Genomic DNA, 14022 nt, shown 5'->3' with positions numbered 1-14022 from the left:
AAATTAGTTCATTCAAGTGTGTGTGTTTTCCTACAGCCTTGTAAACTCCTTTGAATCCATTGCTGACAATCTGGCTGGACAAGAAGTGAACGATAATGTTAAAGTGATTGAGGAGTCATTGTCCCTTCAAGTACAGAGGGTATGTTGTTCAGTGCATATCATAACCCATACTGAACAATTTGTTTATATCCACTATATAGGAGGACAGGACTGTTCTGTTGGAAAGGGAAACCGTATTTACCCCTCCAGAAGGTAAAATCACATAATTACTACAGTGAAATCTTTCTTGATTGAGTTAACGTATAGAACATGTGCATTATAATTAACCTTTTTTCCTATACAGACATCCTTGATAGGCTAAACGTGTCCAACTCGATAGTGGAGCTAGTCAACCTCTCCATCTCCCTCCCTCCTCAAGTGTTCAACATCTCCACTGACAAAGCTATAGCTGGACTCATCTTCACCTCTTACAAAGACACCACACTCTTCCAACTGACCCCTCCTGTCTCTGCAAACACCAGTGACTACAACTACACAGCTGACTCAGTGGTGCTGGGGTTTGCTGTGGCCGACACTGACGTGAGGAACTTGACAGATCCTGTCAACATTACTCTCCAATCTCAGCGAGCATTGCAAGGACTCGTGAGTCAGTTACTCTCTCAGTACATTGTCATGAGCTCTCTCTACAGAACTGGTCAGAGCCCATCTGTGTCTCATGGGTCTTCAACAGTATAGGAGGTGAATAATTATGCTGGCATATCTATTACCAAACTTTCCACTTGCATGTAAAGTGGCCATTATTTAGTACTTTCATTTGCCACATAATTGCAGTTACATATCAGCTTTGTGGTATTTTGTTTCCCTTGTGCGTACATGCAGATGGTGGAGGCAATTGGTCCAAAGAAGGTTGTAAATTGGGTAGCTATAACAAGAGTACTGGAGAGGTCCAGTGCCAGTGCAGTCATTTGACCAACTTTGCCATCCTAGTTGTAAGTCTCCTCCATGCATAGCTTCTGTGGACACTGCATGCATGTGAGTGATTAATTATTCAATCCCTATACAGAATGTGAATGCACCACCAATCTCAAATGAGGTTAGAATTGCTCTTGAAGCTCTGAGCATCATTGGCAGTGTGTTGTCCATCGTTGGGCTAATCATCACCATCTTTACCATGCTCTTCTTCAAGTGAGACATGTATCGTATAACGCATATTTTTTAAAGGGCTTAATTTTTGCTGTTTTCGTGGGTTAGATCTTACATAAAAATTAATTCTACAAAATTTGAATTATCTGCTATAACGTGCAATTAAAGGCGTGGCCTGGGAACGTTTCTGGTAAGCAGTCAACTCATGAAATTTATTCAACGTAATCCTTTTAGAGGTCATTCCACGAAATATAAGTGAGAAAATTTCGCGCTATACAGTATGTAGCAGCTGCTTTGAAAGCTCATATTCACATCTTTTATTCCTGTCCTTATACGTTCATAGGAAGATAAGAGTAAAAGATGCTACCGTGTTCCACCTTCAGTTGTGTGTTGCCATTCTGTGCATGTTGCTGTCCTTCCTAATTGGTGTGAATCGAACAGAGGTGCCCGAGCTCTGCACCTTCTTCTCAGTACTCATTCTCTATTTCACTCATGCCTCTGTGTTCTGGATGGGGGCCGAGGCTCTGCTCATGGGCAAGAAGCTTATCTTTGACATCTTTGGCAGATTCTCCATGACTAAATTCACTGTTCTTGTGTCATTCATAGCTTGGGGTGAGTATGTTTATTCAAAGCATACATTCTGTATTAACTTGCTATGTGTCTTGTTGGCCTTTCGTACTTCATTTGAACTCATTGAATCTATCCCTCCCCTCCAATTGCAGGTGTTCCCTTTATATTCCCTGTGATTGGTCTGAGCACTTTGGCCACTCAAGAGAACTACCTCATTCTAGTCGGAGAGGATGCAGTGGAACGCAATGTCTCTGGATAGTAAGTTCAAGTACACATCTTTAGTGTGGGGTGTTAGGAGGGCTTACCCCAAATCAGCCATAGGCTAACAACACAAGCAGTGTATGTTCGTTTGTATGTAACGGTGCACCCCCACTGCAATTTAGTATTGTAAGTTATACACATTTGATGCTTTGTGTGTCTAATCCTGCAGCTGCTTCATCAGGGACATCAGACTCCTCTATGGGTTATTCCTGGCTCCGATGATTCTTGTGCTTTTATTCAATACCATCATGTTCATCATTATTGGCCGAGTGTTAATCAAACACAGTAAGAAGAAACTAGACAACTTGAAAAACGAGAGAGATAAGGAACAAAAGAAACGTGCACAAGCAATAACCAAAGCTCTTATCAGTATTGTGAGCATTATGATAATGTTTGGTCTCTCGTGGTTCTTTGGAGCGCTGAGTATTGGTGAGGGTGCAAGGGTGTTCCAGTGGCTATTTGTCATCTTCAACACCACTCAAGGATTCATGTTGTTCCTGTTCTTCTGTGTGATTGGTGACGACGCTCGTGAGGAGTGGAAGAACTTACTCACCTGCAACAAATACAGGAATAAGGTGTCGCTCGGCCTTTCCTCTACCTCAAACTCGCACTCGAGACCAATATACAAGGGTCGTACGCGTCATAGAAGAGGTAAACTTGACTCTGAGACAGGTTACACTAGCGATGGACGAACTTCTAATACAATTCGACGCTCTGTCGGTCTTCCTCCGATTGAGGAAAAGAAACCGCCAATTGACAGTGTAGAACTACCTTCTAGATACAGCAGAGTGAGCAGCAGTTTTAGCCAAGATGCATTAATGAGCATACATGAAGAGGATGCCATTGAAGAGCAAGTGGATACTTCACTTGTCATTGGTAATGGGAACACTGAAAAGTCTAAGAAACCAAGGCAACTACCACCACATGTGTACATTAAGCTGAAGCGACCCATTTACACAGTTGAGACTATAAAATACGACGAAGATGGACTACAAGAAAAAGTCGATCTTTCCTCAGGCTGCTACAACGATAACCCAGAGGCACAAGACACAAATGACGATGTCTTCAATAGCCACACCCAAGACCAAGATATTGATGGACTGTTTTTCAGCAACAACTTTCAAGACACGAGTGTATTGGACTCAACCACCATGGACACTACCGAACCAGCCACTCAGATGTCTATACTTTCCAACGGTGCTAACAATGAGAGCTCCTTTTCCGGTCAACAGCCGAGTCCAAACCACGATCAGGGAGAAGATGCGATGGACAAGACAGACACTTTGACCAACCTCGATGATTTCGCTCATGATATCGATTCATCTCAAGTGGTGCTATTGAGACAAGACACTGAGGAAGAGGAGACCACTAGCTTGTAGAGTGGAATTGTAATTATTATAATAAAGCTGTAATTTTGACTTATGACACATGTATGACACATAGATCTAGCTCGTTTATGCCACCATATATTGCACTTTTATTCCCACTTCTCATGAAATTTTGAAAGAAAGTTGTTTAATAAGTTTATACAAGGTGCAGTACGTAGATATAATTATATTATGGAAGAGATTGCAATATTGTTAAGGAGTGCAGTGGAGTGGGTGTGTAAAACAGATGAAACGTGACTAATAATATAGTAATTCCAAAAATAAAATATCTGCTATGTCAGTTGGTTCATGGACTTGAGGAGTACTAGAATGCAGGTCATGTTGTCACAGCCTGTGCCGTCATTGTCTGTGTTCTTTGCCATACACTCGTCACACAGCTGTAGGGGGGAGGGGTATGAGTGTGAGAGTGGGTGGAGTTAGAAAGGCATGAGTTGGCAGTTTGCAAGGGGACTTCCCAACCTTAAAATGTTACATAATTACTATTTTGAGTTACACACGATAAATTGTATGTGTGTAGGAGGATTCCCTGGGGATTTCCCTCATCACATGATGATTGTGAGAGTGGGTGGAGTTAGGAGGGGCATGAGTGTGAGAGTGGGTGGAGTTGGGAGGGGGGTGGGGGTGCAAAGTGTGTGGTGTAAGGGTGTGTGTGTCTGAGGGCTATATTAAAATATTTACAGTTGGACAATAACTGCTTGTAAGATTTACCGCTTCACAGATGGTTATGAGATCCTGTTGACTGATTTCTTCATCTCTCTTCAGAGTGAGACGGGCACGCACATAATCCACTGCTTCCTGGCTGGTCTTACAGTTCCTACACACAATTGTCATCCTCAATACATGCACACAATACCACAAACTCTTACATACACTGTATATAAGCATTCAATAATGTTGAGGCGATGATTTCTAACATCCTTGGGGCTATAAGACACATTGTCAGAGCTGTCACTATAATTGTACCATAAATTGTACTTTCTACTTACCATATTCCATCACAGGCGAGTATCAAGAACTCTGAGCCCTCGTCCAGTGCAGCTGTCTCTATGTCGGGAAGGGGTGAGATCATCTGCTCCACAAGAGGTAGAGACTCCTTTTGCTTGTAGAAATGGTCCCCTGCAGAGAGAGGAAGAGTGCACACGGTCAAACTACTTACTTAGTAACAGAAAATAATATACAGGCTAAATAATGTTTTGAGGAGCTAGCTACGATCTTAGCCAGGTTCAAAGTTATAATTACCAAGTAATGTTGTAAAGTGCTCTCAAAACACTGCTACCTGTACAGTACTGTCTGGTATAGTAATCCACAGTAGCTAGTGGTAGTAGTACCCACCTATGGCCCTGGACAGGTTGAGACCTTTATTCACTCGTCCGTCAGAGCCCACCCTCCCGCCAGCCTTGACGATCCTTGCCAGCTCCAGAGGATCTGTAGGTTTGTGGTCAAATGATAGTTCCACCGCTTTGCCTGGACAGGAAATGGTGTGTGTGGGAGGGGGTATGTGATTATGAGCTCATAAAATAGTCTCTCTATAGAAGCACTGTCTTTTTAATAAAGCAACTATTACTACAAAACAAAATCAAGAAGTTTGTTTTTAGCATGAAAAAGTACAGTTTACAGGTACTAATAAAAGATCACAGACAATATGAAAGCCCCACCTACAACCACACCCACCATTGGAGCTGAGGATGCAGCGTGAGTCCCCTGCATTGGCCACAAAGACCTTCTCTCCTCGGAGCAGACACACGACAGCCGTAGTGCCACTCTCGTGCCCCTCTTCACTCTGCTCACGGCGCTTACAGAACGTTTGTGGAGACAGGAGAATATCCCTCTCTGAGAGAGGTCTCTTACGCCCCACCTGTGTGTGTGTGTGTGTGTGTGTGTGTGTGTGTGTGTGTGTGTGTGTGTGTGTGTGTGAGTACAAAGGATTGATATAAAGTCTCGCAACTAACACTGATATCAAAATCACATAACACCTTTAAACACAAGGCCTTGTATGATTAGCACACACACATTTACACTATTTATCTATGCACTGTTCACCTTGTTCATGTCCTCGTTTCCTGCCTCCACTTGAACTGGTAACCCATCAGCATTGTACTTGTCCTCAACACCAGCAGTCAATAAGTCCTTTAACCCTTTTGGTTTCTCGGGACCAGTCTCCCTATTCACATCTTTAATTTTTGCATCTGTGTCCAACTTCTTAGCACTCGATTCTGTGTCCTTGGAAGAAGACTTAACTTGAGGGGGGCTACTATTCGAGAGTTCACTGCTGGGTGCTTGCTTGTCAGAAGCAGCTGGCTTGGGAGGTGTGGGTGGTCTTTCCTCTACCATTGGTTCCATCGTACTACTAGCCTCAGGGGATGATTTACGGAGACGGCTTTGAAGGAGGGCGGTCAGGGAGCTGGTGTCTTTGATGTCTTTTGACAAAGTTTCGGGATTGGGGGTGTCATGTGATGAGAGGTTGGGGGTATCTTCGTCTGATGTGACGTCAGAGTCTTCAGGCTCTAAAGAAGGATCTGTTGAAGTTGTGTGTGTGTGTGTGTCCTGCTAACCACCACCACGATAAATAACGTACGTACATGCAATTTGTATTAGCACCTTATTGGTTTTACCAAATATTCCACCTGCCCACTCCACACCACACACACACCCCTCACCAATGTCTGATTCGCTGTCGTCTGAATCATCAAACTCAATGTCAATGCCAGACTTGTTGCAGAGCATTTGAAGGATGTTCTTAACCCCGCCCCCTTCACTGCTACTTCCTGCCTCACCTGAGCACATGTATACATTATATTAGATCATGTTTGTCATAAATACTGCAATCTGATTGGTTAGAGGAAATGTTCTATCCAATTTAGAAAATCATGTACTTCAATAGAAAATCATGTACTTCAATAGAAAATCATGTACTTCACTTAGAAAATCATGTAGCAAAGATTAGATAAGAACATTCAAATCTGATTGGCTAAATACTCATGGTTGCTATGATCTAAAATGCTTAGACACTGTTTAGGAAGTTTCCACATGATTTAGAAGTCCTCAGGGCTAAGTAGAACCCTCACTGCGTTCGGGATACTACAACCAGCCCTTTGGGCTTCTAAATCATGTAGAAACTTCCTAAACAGTGTCTAACTATTATTTAGATCATGTTTGCCATAAATACTGCAATTTGATTGGCCAAAGGAAGTGTTCTATCCAACTTAGAAAATCATGTACTTATTTAGAAAATCATGTACTTACTTAGAAAATCATGTACTTCACTTAGAAAATCATGTAGCAAAGATTAGATAAGAACATTCAAATCTGATTGGCTAAATACTCACGGTTGCTATGATCTAACACTTCTGAGTACATGCACTTACTGGTAGGCTGGGCGGAGGTAACCATGAACACTTCTGAGTACATGCACTTACTGGTAGGCTGGGGAGAGATAGCCATGCACTTACTGGTAGGCTGGGCAGAGGTAGCCGGCCACGAACACTTCTGAGTACATGCACTTACTGGTAGGCTGGGCAGAGGTAACCATGCACTTACTGGTAGGCTGGGCAGAGGTAGCCATGAACACTTCTGAGTGCATGCACTAAACACAGACTCTTATCAGGCTGAGCTCTCAATACAACTTTTGAGTATCAACTACTGACACTGCACTTCTGTAGTACATCTCTAGAGGCATCTCATTGCATGCTGGGAGATATACTGTTACACACTCTCCTATGTACCTTCTTTGTCTGCCTCAGTGCTGTCTTGTTCGTGGCCATAGCGCTCCATTAGCATCTTCAGTGGCATGTTTGCTTCTGTCATGAGGTCCTCGATATTCTCAGAAGAGGAGTCTCTGCGCAGGATGTAATAATGTACAATCTATAGAAAACAGATGTCAGTTCCGATTGCTAACTTCAGGTATCTATAGTTATACTCGGAGGATATGCACCCTGTACAGTAACAGATCATGTATGTATATCCTCCGAGTAGGTGTGGTATATCCTATACTCATAGAACACTTTTGTGTAGCTCTAGAGAGCAATGGGTATGTACTCCATAAATTACTCTATCATTTCCTGCACCTTATGGTTGGTTTCTATTTTAATTTGACTTTAATCCCAGCATAATATGATTGAAAAGCCCCCAACGTGTATGTGTGTATCACTTGTATGTGTGTATCACTATGTGTGTGTGTGTATCTGTGTGTATGTGTACTCTGAACTCACTTGTCTTCTTCCTTCCCATCATTAGCAATCTTTTTAAGCTCTTGTGCGATCTCTGGTAGTAGCAGCTGCCTGTCACAGTTAATGAAGGCGTCCTTCAAGGCCTGACCTATATCCCCCTCCTTGTACGCACCCGTAGACTTAATGAGATCACCCATTTTGTCGGCACAGTACACAGCTACTTCTTTGCCTGCAGAGGGTCACATGATTATCACATGGAACTTTATAAGAGCAACATGTACTATCTCTACAATAACGTATCAGTAACAACTCAAAGCAACATACATAGCATGCAGTAAGACAATATCAGACGGTATTGGATAGAGACAGATGTAGCCAATTATCACAAAGTCAATTTTGCATTCCAAGCCCATTCCCATTTACTACGTAGTTGCTAACTAGCACACTTTTCGTTGTCTACACCAAATAGGGCCAGAGAACATGTGTCTAGTGCCTGAGGGCATCTGTTGTGACTGGGTGGGGCGACGAACAATATAGTCCACGCAAACCCCCAATGCTTGTGAGGTAACAGGTATTCTATGCAACTATCAATGGAACGTAAACAAACGACTGGGACAGGCCAAACAGCACAAGGGAGCCATGTATGGACACACTACTTGAGAAATGGGGTACATTTTGTCTGTCAGACCAAAGCTCTATGACCAGTATATTAGGAGGATAGATATTTCCGACGGTGTTTGTGGTTACTATGGTGTCAATGTACTTTAATGTCCATTAAAGTGAGTTGAACGGTTTGGAATGCTCAGTAACGATATTCATTGATATCTATCCCCAAACCGTGAGTTAATTTAAGCACATGATTCCACACCACACATACTTCACATATGCAGGGAGTGCACTATAGAAACTGCCGGGACAGACGGAGGAGTACATGAGCTACTCTAAAGGAAGAGTGACCTCACACTCAACTGGTATCACTATGACAATCATTGTAATGCTGATGAGCCAACACGTATGGATACCGTACAACCCTTGGGATTGTTTGTGGTGTAGCAATCAAGGGATTAATAATAAGCGGTGTTGAATTACATCAAACGTGGAAAGCTCATTTCTAAACATGGAGCATACACACAAGCTGCAGCTGGTAGTGCATCCTGGGTAGTGCATCCTGTGTTCCAAGAGCTGGTCCATATTAGAATTTGGGCACACACCCAACCACAAATGCATTCAAATACACCCACATCACAGGATTCCAAACACAATTAACTCATTAGTGAGCCAGCCACACATTCTTCCTTCCTACGTATATAGTCGGCTGGGCATATCACAATCACTAGTGTGTCAGTCAGTGCAGAATCAAGAGTTGAGTAGCTATAGCAGTTAGTCAAGACTGGTTACCTGAAACATTGAAACGTGAGTTACAAAATGCAAGCAATAGCTGCAACAGTACAGTTACACTGTTGATCCAATAGTGAATTACTTATAGAATGGCTTACAATAGTAGCAGTAATGGCTTAAGCAAACAAACAGTAAAGTAGGTAGATACAAGTTCGCAATAATCAACTTTTACAATAACATAATTAGCCAGAACAAACAGAATTAATGAGACACTCAGTATTTATTGCAACACTGTCCCTGTTTGCAGGCCATTGTGAGATGTCTTCAGTACAGAAAAGACGCATGGAGAATGGTGCAAGGAGACCCGAAGACTATGTCAACGTGGGGTATGCCTTCGAAGCAATGGGAGCAAGAAACTTTCTTGCATCCATTGGCACTCAGCGAATCACACCAGATTCCCCTGAGAGAGCTACGAGCAGATACAACCTCTCAGGCAACACAGACAGTATCAACGACGGCAGGGGTCGGCAGAAACGAGAGAAGGGAACAAAAAACAAAACGAAGATGCTATATTCAACTCTTTTGGAGGAAACAGACAGCTCAAGTATGGACGGTTTGTCGGTTTCCTCTGAGTTGTTGGAGGCCAGAGCACGCGAGGAGGAGCATTACAACAAGCTCAAGCTTAATATAAATCAATTGGAGGACAAGCGGGTACGTAAAGGAGTCAGCGTGCTGTATGCTGACAGAGTCAACGGTGACATCGGATTCAGAAAACGTACGCCCTCGGGCTCGAGAATGACCCGTCCTGTCGTTATCCCCGCAAGTCACTTAGAACAGTACCAGGTACGACCGAGTTTCTTGACAGCCAAAAATGAAGGTCATGTTAACAGCGTACACTCCGTATCAGGAAAGCCTATGTCACATTCTAGCTCAATTCTTTGGAAAAAGGCTATCTTATCAAAATCCTTCTCTACCGGAGATATGTGCAGAATAGCAACAGAGGGAACAGATGGTCACGAAGGTGACGGAAAAAATAGAGGTCTCACTCAAAGAAGCCACTCTTTCACCGACATTGCTCAAGCATCTGTAGGCATGGAGGCAGCTGCAAACAGAAAGATCCCTAGGAGACGATACGAGAATGTAGGGCCTATAAACAACACACCTGACATCAAAGTAGAGGCAGAAGAGGATCAAGTACAGCTGAGACCGCGGTTAGACAGCTCACGAAACAAGGACGAACACAGCAAGCAAAGACACAGTGTGTTGAGGTACAGCACCTCTACAGCTGAAGCAATTTACAGTAACACATATGCAACAAGCGAGAGCTACCCGCTGTCTGATCGTGCATCACCCTCGCCTTACTTATCTCCCACAAGATCACCCCAAAGGTATCCAGATATGAAACTATCTCGTCTCTCCCCTCTAGCAAGACCATCCGACATGAAGAGTGCTCCACTGTCACCTCTCCTGCAAACTGTCAACCTTCACAATGACACATGTCCTATCACATGCACCTGTCATGGAATAAATTTCATTGACACCATAGTCACCATCCCATGTGACAGCAACGGTGGCGAGTATGTATCAGAGGCTCACGATTTCAAGATTGTCATTCCCAAAGGAGCGATAAAGAAACGGCTAATGGTGGAGCTACAAATAGGAGTCACACTACAGGGTCCATTTCAGACCCCACAAAACATGAGTGTTGTTTCACCTATTGTGTGGGTGGGTATGATACCAGATGTAAAACTAAAGAAACCGATGGAAATTGAGCTGCCACATTTTCTGGATTTAACACACAGTACACGCAAGAGTGAGATTTTTCTAAGGGCCGCAGATAAGTCGAAGACACGCTACACAGCAAAGAAATACGCGTTTAAAGAAGCTACGGATGGCCAGGGAATCATACGGGATAGCCATGGAATACTGCTATCAAAACATTGCGGCTTTTTCTGCATTGCTTCGAACAACCTCTCAAAGCAACAGGCTCGATGCTGTCTGCTAACAGTGCTACCAAAGCCTATCTATAGCAACACTTGGAAGATGCATTACTGTGTCACCTACCTACTCAAGTCATGCATACAGGTGAGCCAACGTGTATGGGTTGTGGTTAGGGGGGGTTAAAAAGAAGGCCCTAAATATGCCGAGATGTGTGATCAGGGAAAGCATATTAGCTAGCAAAAATACCACATGACATATCGTGATTGGCTTCGGTCCAATTCTTTAGTTTGTTCACTTCTTTTGACCTCCCATACACAAGTTAAACAAGGTAATTGATATAATTGAGTCATATTATGACAAGCTGGCTAGCATAATTCATCAATAGGCTAGACCTAGGCTTGTTAGGGCAGTACATAATCTTCGACAGTGTGTAACTACACAGCCTCACCCAAACAGACCTGTAACTAAACAGCAACGCACACACAATACTAGTACAATTTGTCCTACACGAGCTTTACTCCAAGGTGTACATGTAAAGCTAATTGCTTAACGTTCCTTCATCTCTTGCAGATGGTCCAGAAACAGTTTGGTGGTGACTGGGAGATTTTGCCACCTCGGAAGTTCACGTTTTCCGGCAAAGCTATTGAGATAGGCTTTGAGAGACAGCTGCTGGAAGCTGGGTGGATCCTGGCTCTGGAGTCCAGCCACAAGGTATAGTAGCGCAACATTAACACACATGTATACAAACATGGTGAGGCTAAATTATATAATTATTGTTTCTGAATTAAATTTTAGATAGGCTAAACGATTAACTGCCCCCCTCCATACAATCAGATCCTGGCTAGTGAGGTGAGCCTGTGGAGCAGTGAAGATGGGCGTAGCATCTCCATTCACCCCCCTCGGTTCACCATCAGGTACATATACACAGCAATCCTACTACTAAACTTAGTTCCTAATAATTATAGCTTCAGGCATTTTTTTATTGCAACATTTTCAGTTCTTGGAAAGCATACACATGCATTGTTATTACTTCACATAATTATCTATCACCGACTAAATATTATAACACAGCTCTTACTCAGTACCTTACACGCGTACGCAGTGCAGTTTCTGTTTGGGTATGATAAGCGGTTACTTCTACAAATACTTGGGTAGAATTACACACACACACAAAATAGTGTTTAAATGATGTGATATGTACACCTAGGGTACATGGCGGCGAGGCAAGGATGTCATCGATGGCTCAGATACGATTCACTGGCTGCTCTGAGGAGATGAGCTCTGAGATAGTGCTCCCGTTGAGAGCAGTTATCAGTAACGGAGGCACTCCACTCAGTAAGACACACACACACACGCACACAAACTCTATTATCCACAACTAAGTTTAGTTAAACAATTTAACAGTACCTTAAATAACAACAAATAAGCAGTGTATTGTCCTAGCTAGTTAAATAGTGCATTGCAATACATATAATTCCAAAGCTGCACATTACTATACTTATGATCCCCCCACAGGCACCCCCACATCCTCTCTGTTCAGCCATCACCACGGTAGCAGTCAGGAGAGTAGCTTCATGACCACACCAGCCGCCCCTACTCAAGTGACTAGACTCGGCTGGCAATGCCACAGTCCTAGCTGTCGGTGTGATGAGTGTTGTCATGACTACGACCACCTCCCCTCACTAGGGGAACTGAGACAGACTCATGTTCAACTAGTAAGTGCCTAAATGCTACAGTTAAAACATACAATTATAGCTTAACTGGCTCTTTATAGCTAATTAATTGTACAAAGATTATAACTCAGACAAATCAATGTGTTTAATTGGTGTTAACAGGCTGTGTACATACGTAGCAAGATGTTTGGCTATCCCAGCCGTAACTTTATTAGCAGCTGTATCTAGGCAGAGCGTGCGAGTGCTAAGCACTAGCACGTCATGTTTGGCCTGTAATCCATAACCATAGAAATAGGCTGGGAGCATTGTTAATATACACAGCGAATAGATTGCAGGTGTACTCGAAAATTGTCGGCAAAAAGCACATTACTAGGATTTTCTCTAATAATAATAAAATCACAAGCCTATTAGTGATCTAGGCAATCCTGTCAGACTATATATCTGTCACACAGTCTAAGTGTCTAGCATATCTATTGCACACACAGCTGTACACATCTATTGAAGTGTCCCTATTTTAGCAATAGGTGGAAACCTGGGCCATTAGGTGCTCATTTTTCAGCTAGTCTCTTTAGGAAATGCATTATGGCACCTCCTTTGACAATGCATTATTACTGAGTAAACAGTGAGGGGAGGGGTGATTTAATAATGTCAGGGTGTAAAGACCTTTAGAGCTTTAGTAGCCCAGTATGGAGTTGCTTTAGACTGGGACTGGTTCTGTGACTACCATAGTTAGAGCAGACAGTCAAATCAACTTGTAGTGAGATGGAGGACTTGCCAGCAAAGGTGCACTTTCCCAGAACTAACAGTGAGTGATCTTCCAAATACACTCGGGCAAGAATGACGTGAATTGTAACGAGAACAATTAACGGTAATTAATGTATTCACTAGCAGACACGATTAGAGCTTCAATAAAAAAGAGCTTGAATGCAGATTGGAAAGATGCCAACAGCAAATAATACAGTATCCTCTAGAAATTCCATGAACGCAACAAACAACAGTCACCTACTGACACACACAGTTTGAAGGGAACATCACAATTTAACTGTATACATGTACTAGTCATTAGAACTACTATATAAATTTACCGGTATTGTAACTAAGACAAGTTATACACACCTACAATAACATGCCCCTCAGTGTTCATTGTGTTTCTACTCCCACATAGACATACAACAACGGTCACATAGACCTGCCTAGTGACGAAGACCTGAGGAACATTGCAACCAAGGTGACCCAATGTGTCCAAGGAGACTGGACAGCACTACAGGCAACGCTAGACATACCCGACTACACTATGCTGGATGTGCTGAGTCAGCGCTCTATAGAGCTACAAGTGTACAGGTAAAGGCTCAGTTAAAAAGTTAAATTATTGGCAACAATTGGAATGTACAATGCACCCCTTGAGCCATTTGAGCTAACAACAAACAGACAACAAAGACACAAAGCACTAATAAGCAAACTGGTCTAATTAATACTATGCAAACAACCTTTTATCTTAAAAAATTGTCCCCACCCTTCATTTGCCTTAAGTCATTGTTTTTG

General features: G+C 42.8%; 3 protein-coding genes across 4 annotated transcripts in view; 2 read left to right on the top strand and 1 right to left on the bottom strand.

The window, feature by feature from the left end:
• The window catches only part of LOC135330993 (uncharacterized), a 31116-nt gene extending 27619 nt beyond the window's left edge, over positions 1–3497 (top strand). Inside the window, exons 100-108 of the mRNA XM_064525998.1 lie at positions 37–139; positions 201–252; positions 344–642; positions 690–738; positions 880–989; positions 1064–1185; positions 1487–1755; positions 1866–1971; positions 2144–3497. Coding sequence (XP_064382068.1) covers positions 37–139; positions 201–252; positions 344–642; positions 690–738; positions 880–989; positions 1064–1185; positions 1487–1755; positions 1866–1971; positions 2144–3353 — 2320 coding nt within the window. The 3' untranslated portion in view covers positions 3354–3497. The remainder of the gene's footprint in view (positions 1–36; positions 140–200; positions 253–343; positions 643–689; positions 739–879; positions 990–1063; positions 1186–1486; positions 1756–1865; positions 1972–2143) is intronic.
• Positions 3481–14022, bottom strand: part of LOC135331000 (protein phosphatase 1G-like) — a 13801-nt gene continuing 3259 nt past the window's right edge. The window contains exons 3-11 of one of the 2 annotated variants that reach the window (XM_064526006.1): positions 7571–7757; positions 7085–7197; positions 6020–6136; positions 5403–5878; positions 5034–5217; positions 4695–4826; positions 4349–4478; positions 4071–4176; positions 3481–3739 (exon numbers count right to left, since the gene is read on the bottom strand). In XM_064526006.1, coding sequence (XP_064382076.1) covers positions 3635–3739; positions 4071–4176; positions 4349–4478; positions 4695–4826; positions 5034–5217; positions 5403–5878; positions 6020–6136; positions 7085–7197; positions 7571–7757 — 1550 coding nt within the window. In that variant the 3' untranslated portion in view covers positions 3481–3634. The remainder of the gene's footprint in view (positions 3740–4070; positions 4177–4348; positions 4479–4694; positions 4827–5033; positions 5218–5402; positions 5879–6019; positions 6137–7084; positions 7198–7570; positions 7758–14022) is intronic. The other variant, XM_064526007.1, reaches the window with a different exon arrangement.
• LOC135330997 (uncharacterized) overlaps positions 8786–14022 on the top strand; it is a 6317-nt gene continuing 1080 nt past the window's right edge. Inside the window, exons 1-7 of the mRNA XM_064526001.1 lie at positions 8786–8941; positions 9174–10951; positions 11378–11518; positions 11642–11721; positions 12015–12142; positions 12323–12522; positions 13646–13821. Of these exons, the coding sequence (XP_064382071.1) occupies positions 9185–10951; positions 11378–11518; positions 11642–11721; positions 12015–12142; positions 12323–12522; positions 13646–13821 (2492 nt within the window). The 5' untranslated portion in view covers positions 8786–8941; positions 9174–9184. The remainder of the gene's footprint in view (positions 8942–9173; positions 10952–11377; positions 11519–11641; positions 11722–12014; positions 12143–12322; positions 12523–13645; positions 13822–14022) is intronic.

This window comes from Halichondria panicea, chromosome 2 (assembly GCF_963675165.1).
Source record: "Halichondria panicea chromosome 2, odHalPani1.1, whole genome shotgun sequence".
Lineage (NCBI taxonomy): Eukaryota > Metazoa > Porifera > Demospongiae > Suberitida > Halichondriidae > Halichondria > Halichondria panicea.
The sequence above is the reverse complement of the archived record's forward strand: the minus strand, read 5'-3'. Positions and strand labels throughout refer to the sequence as shown.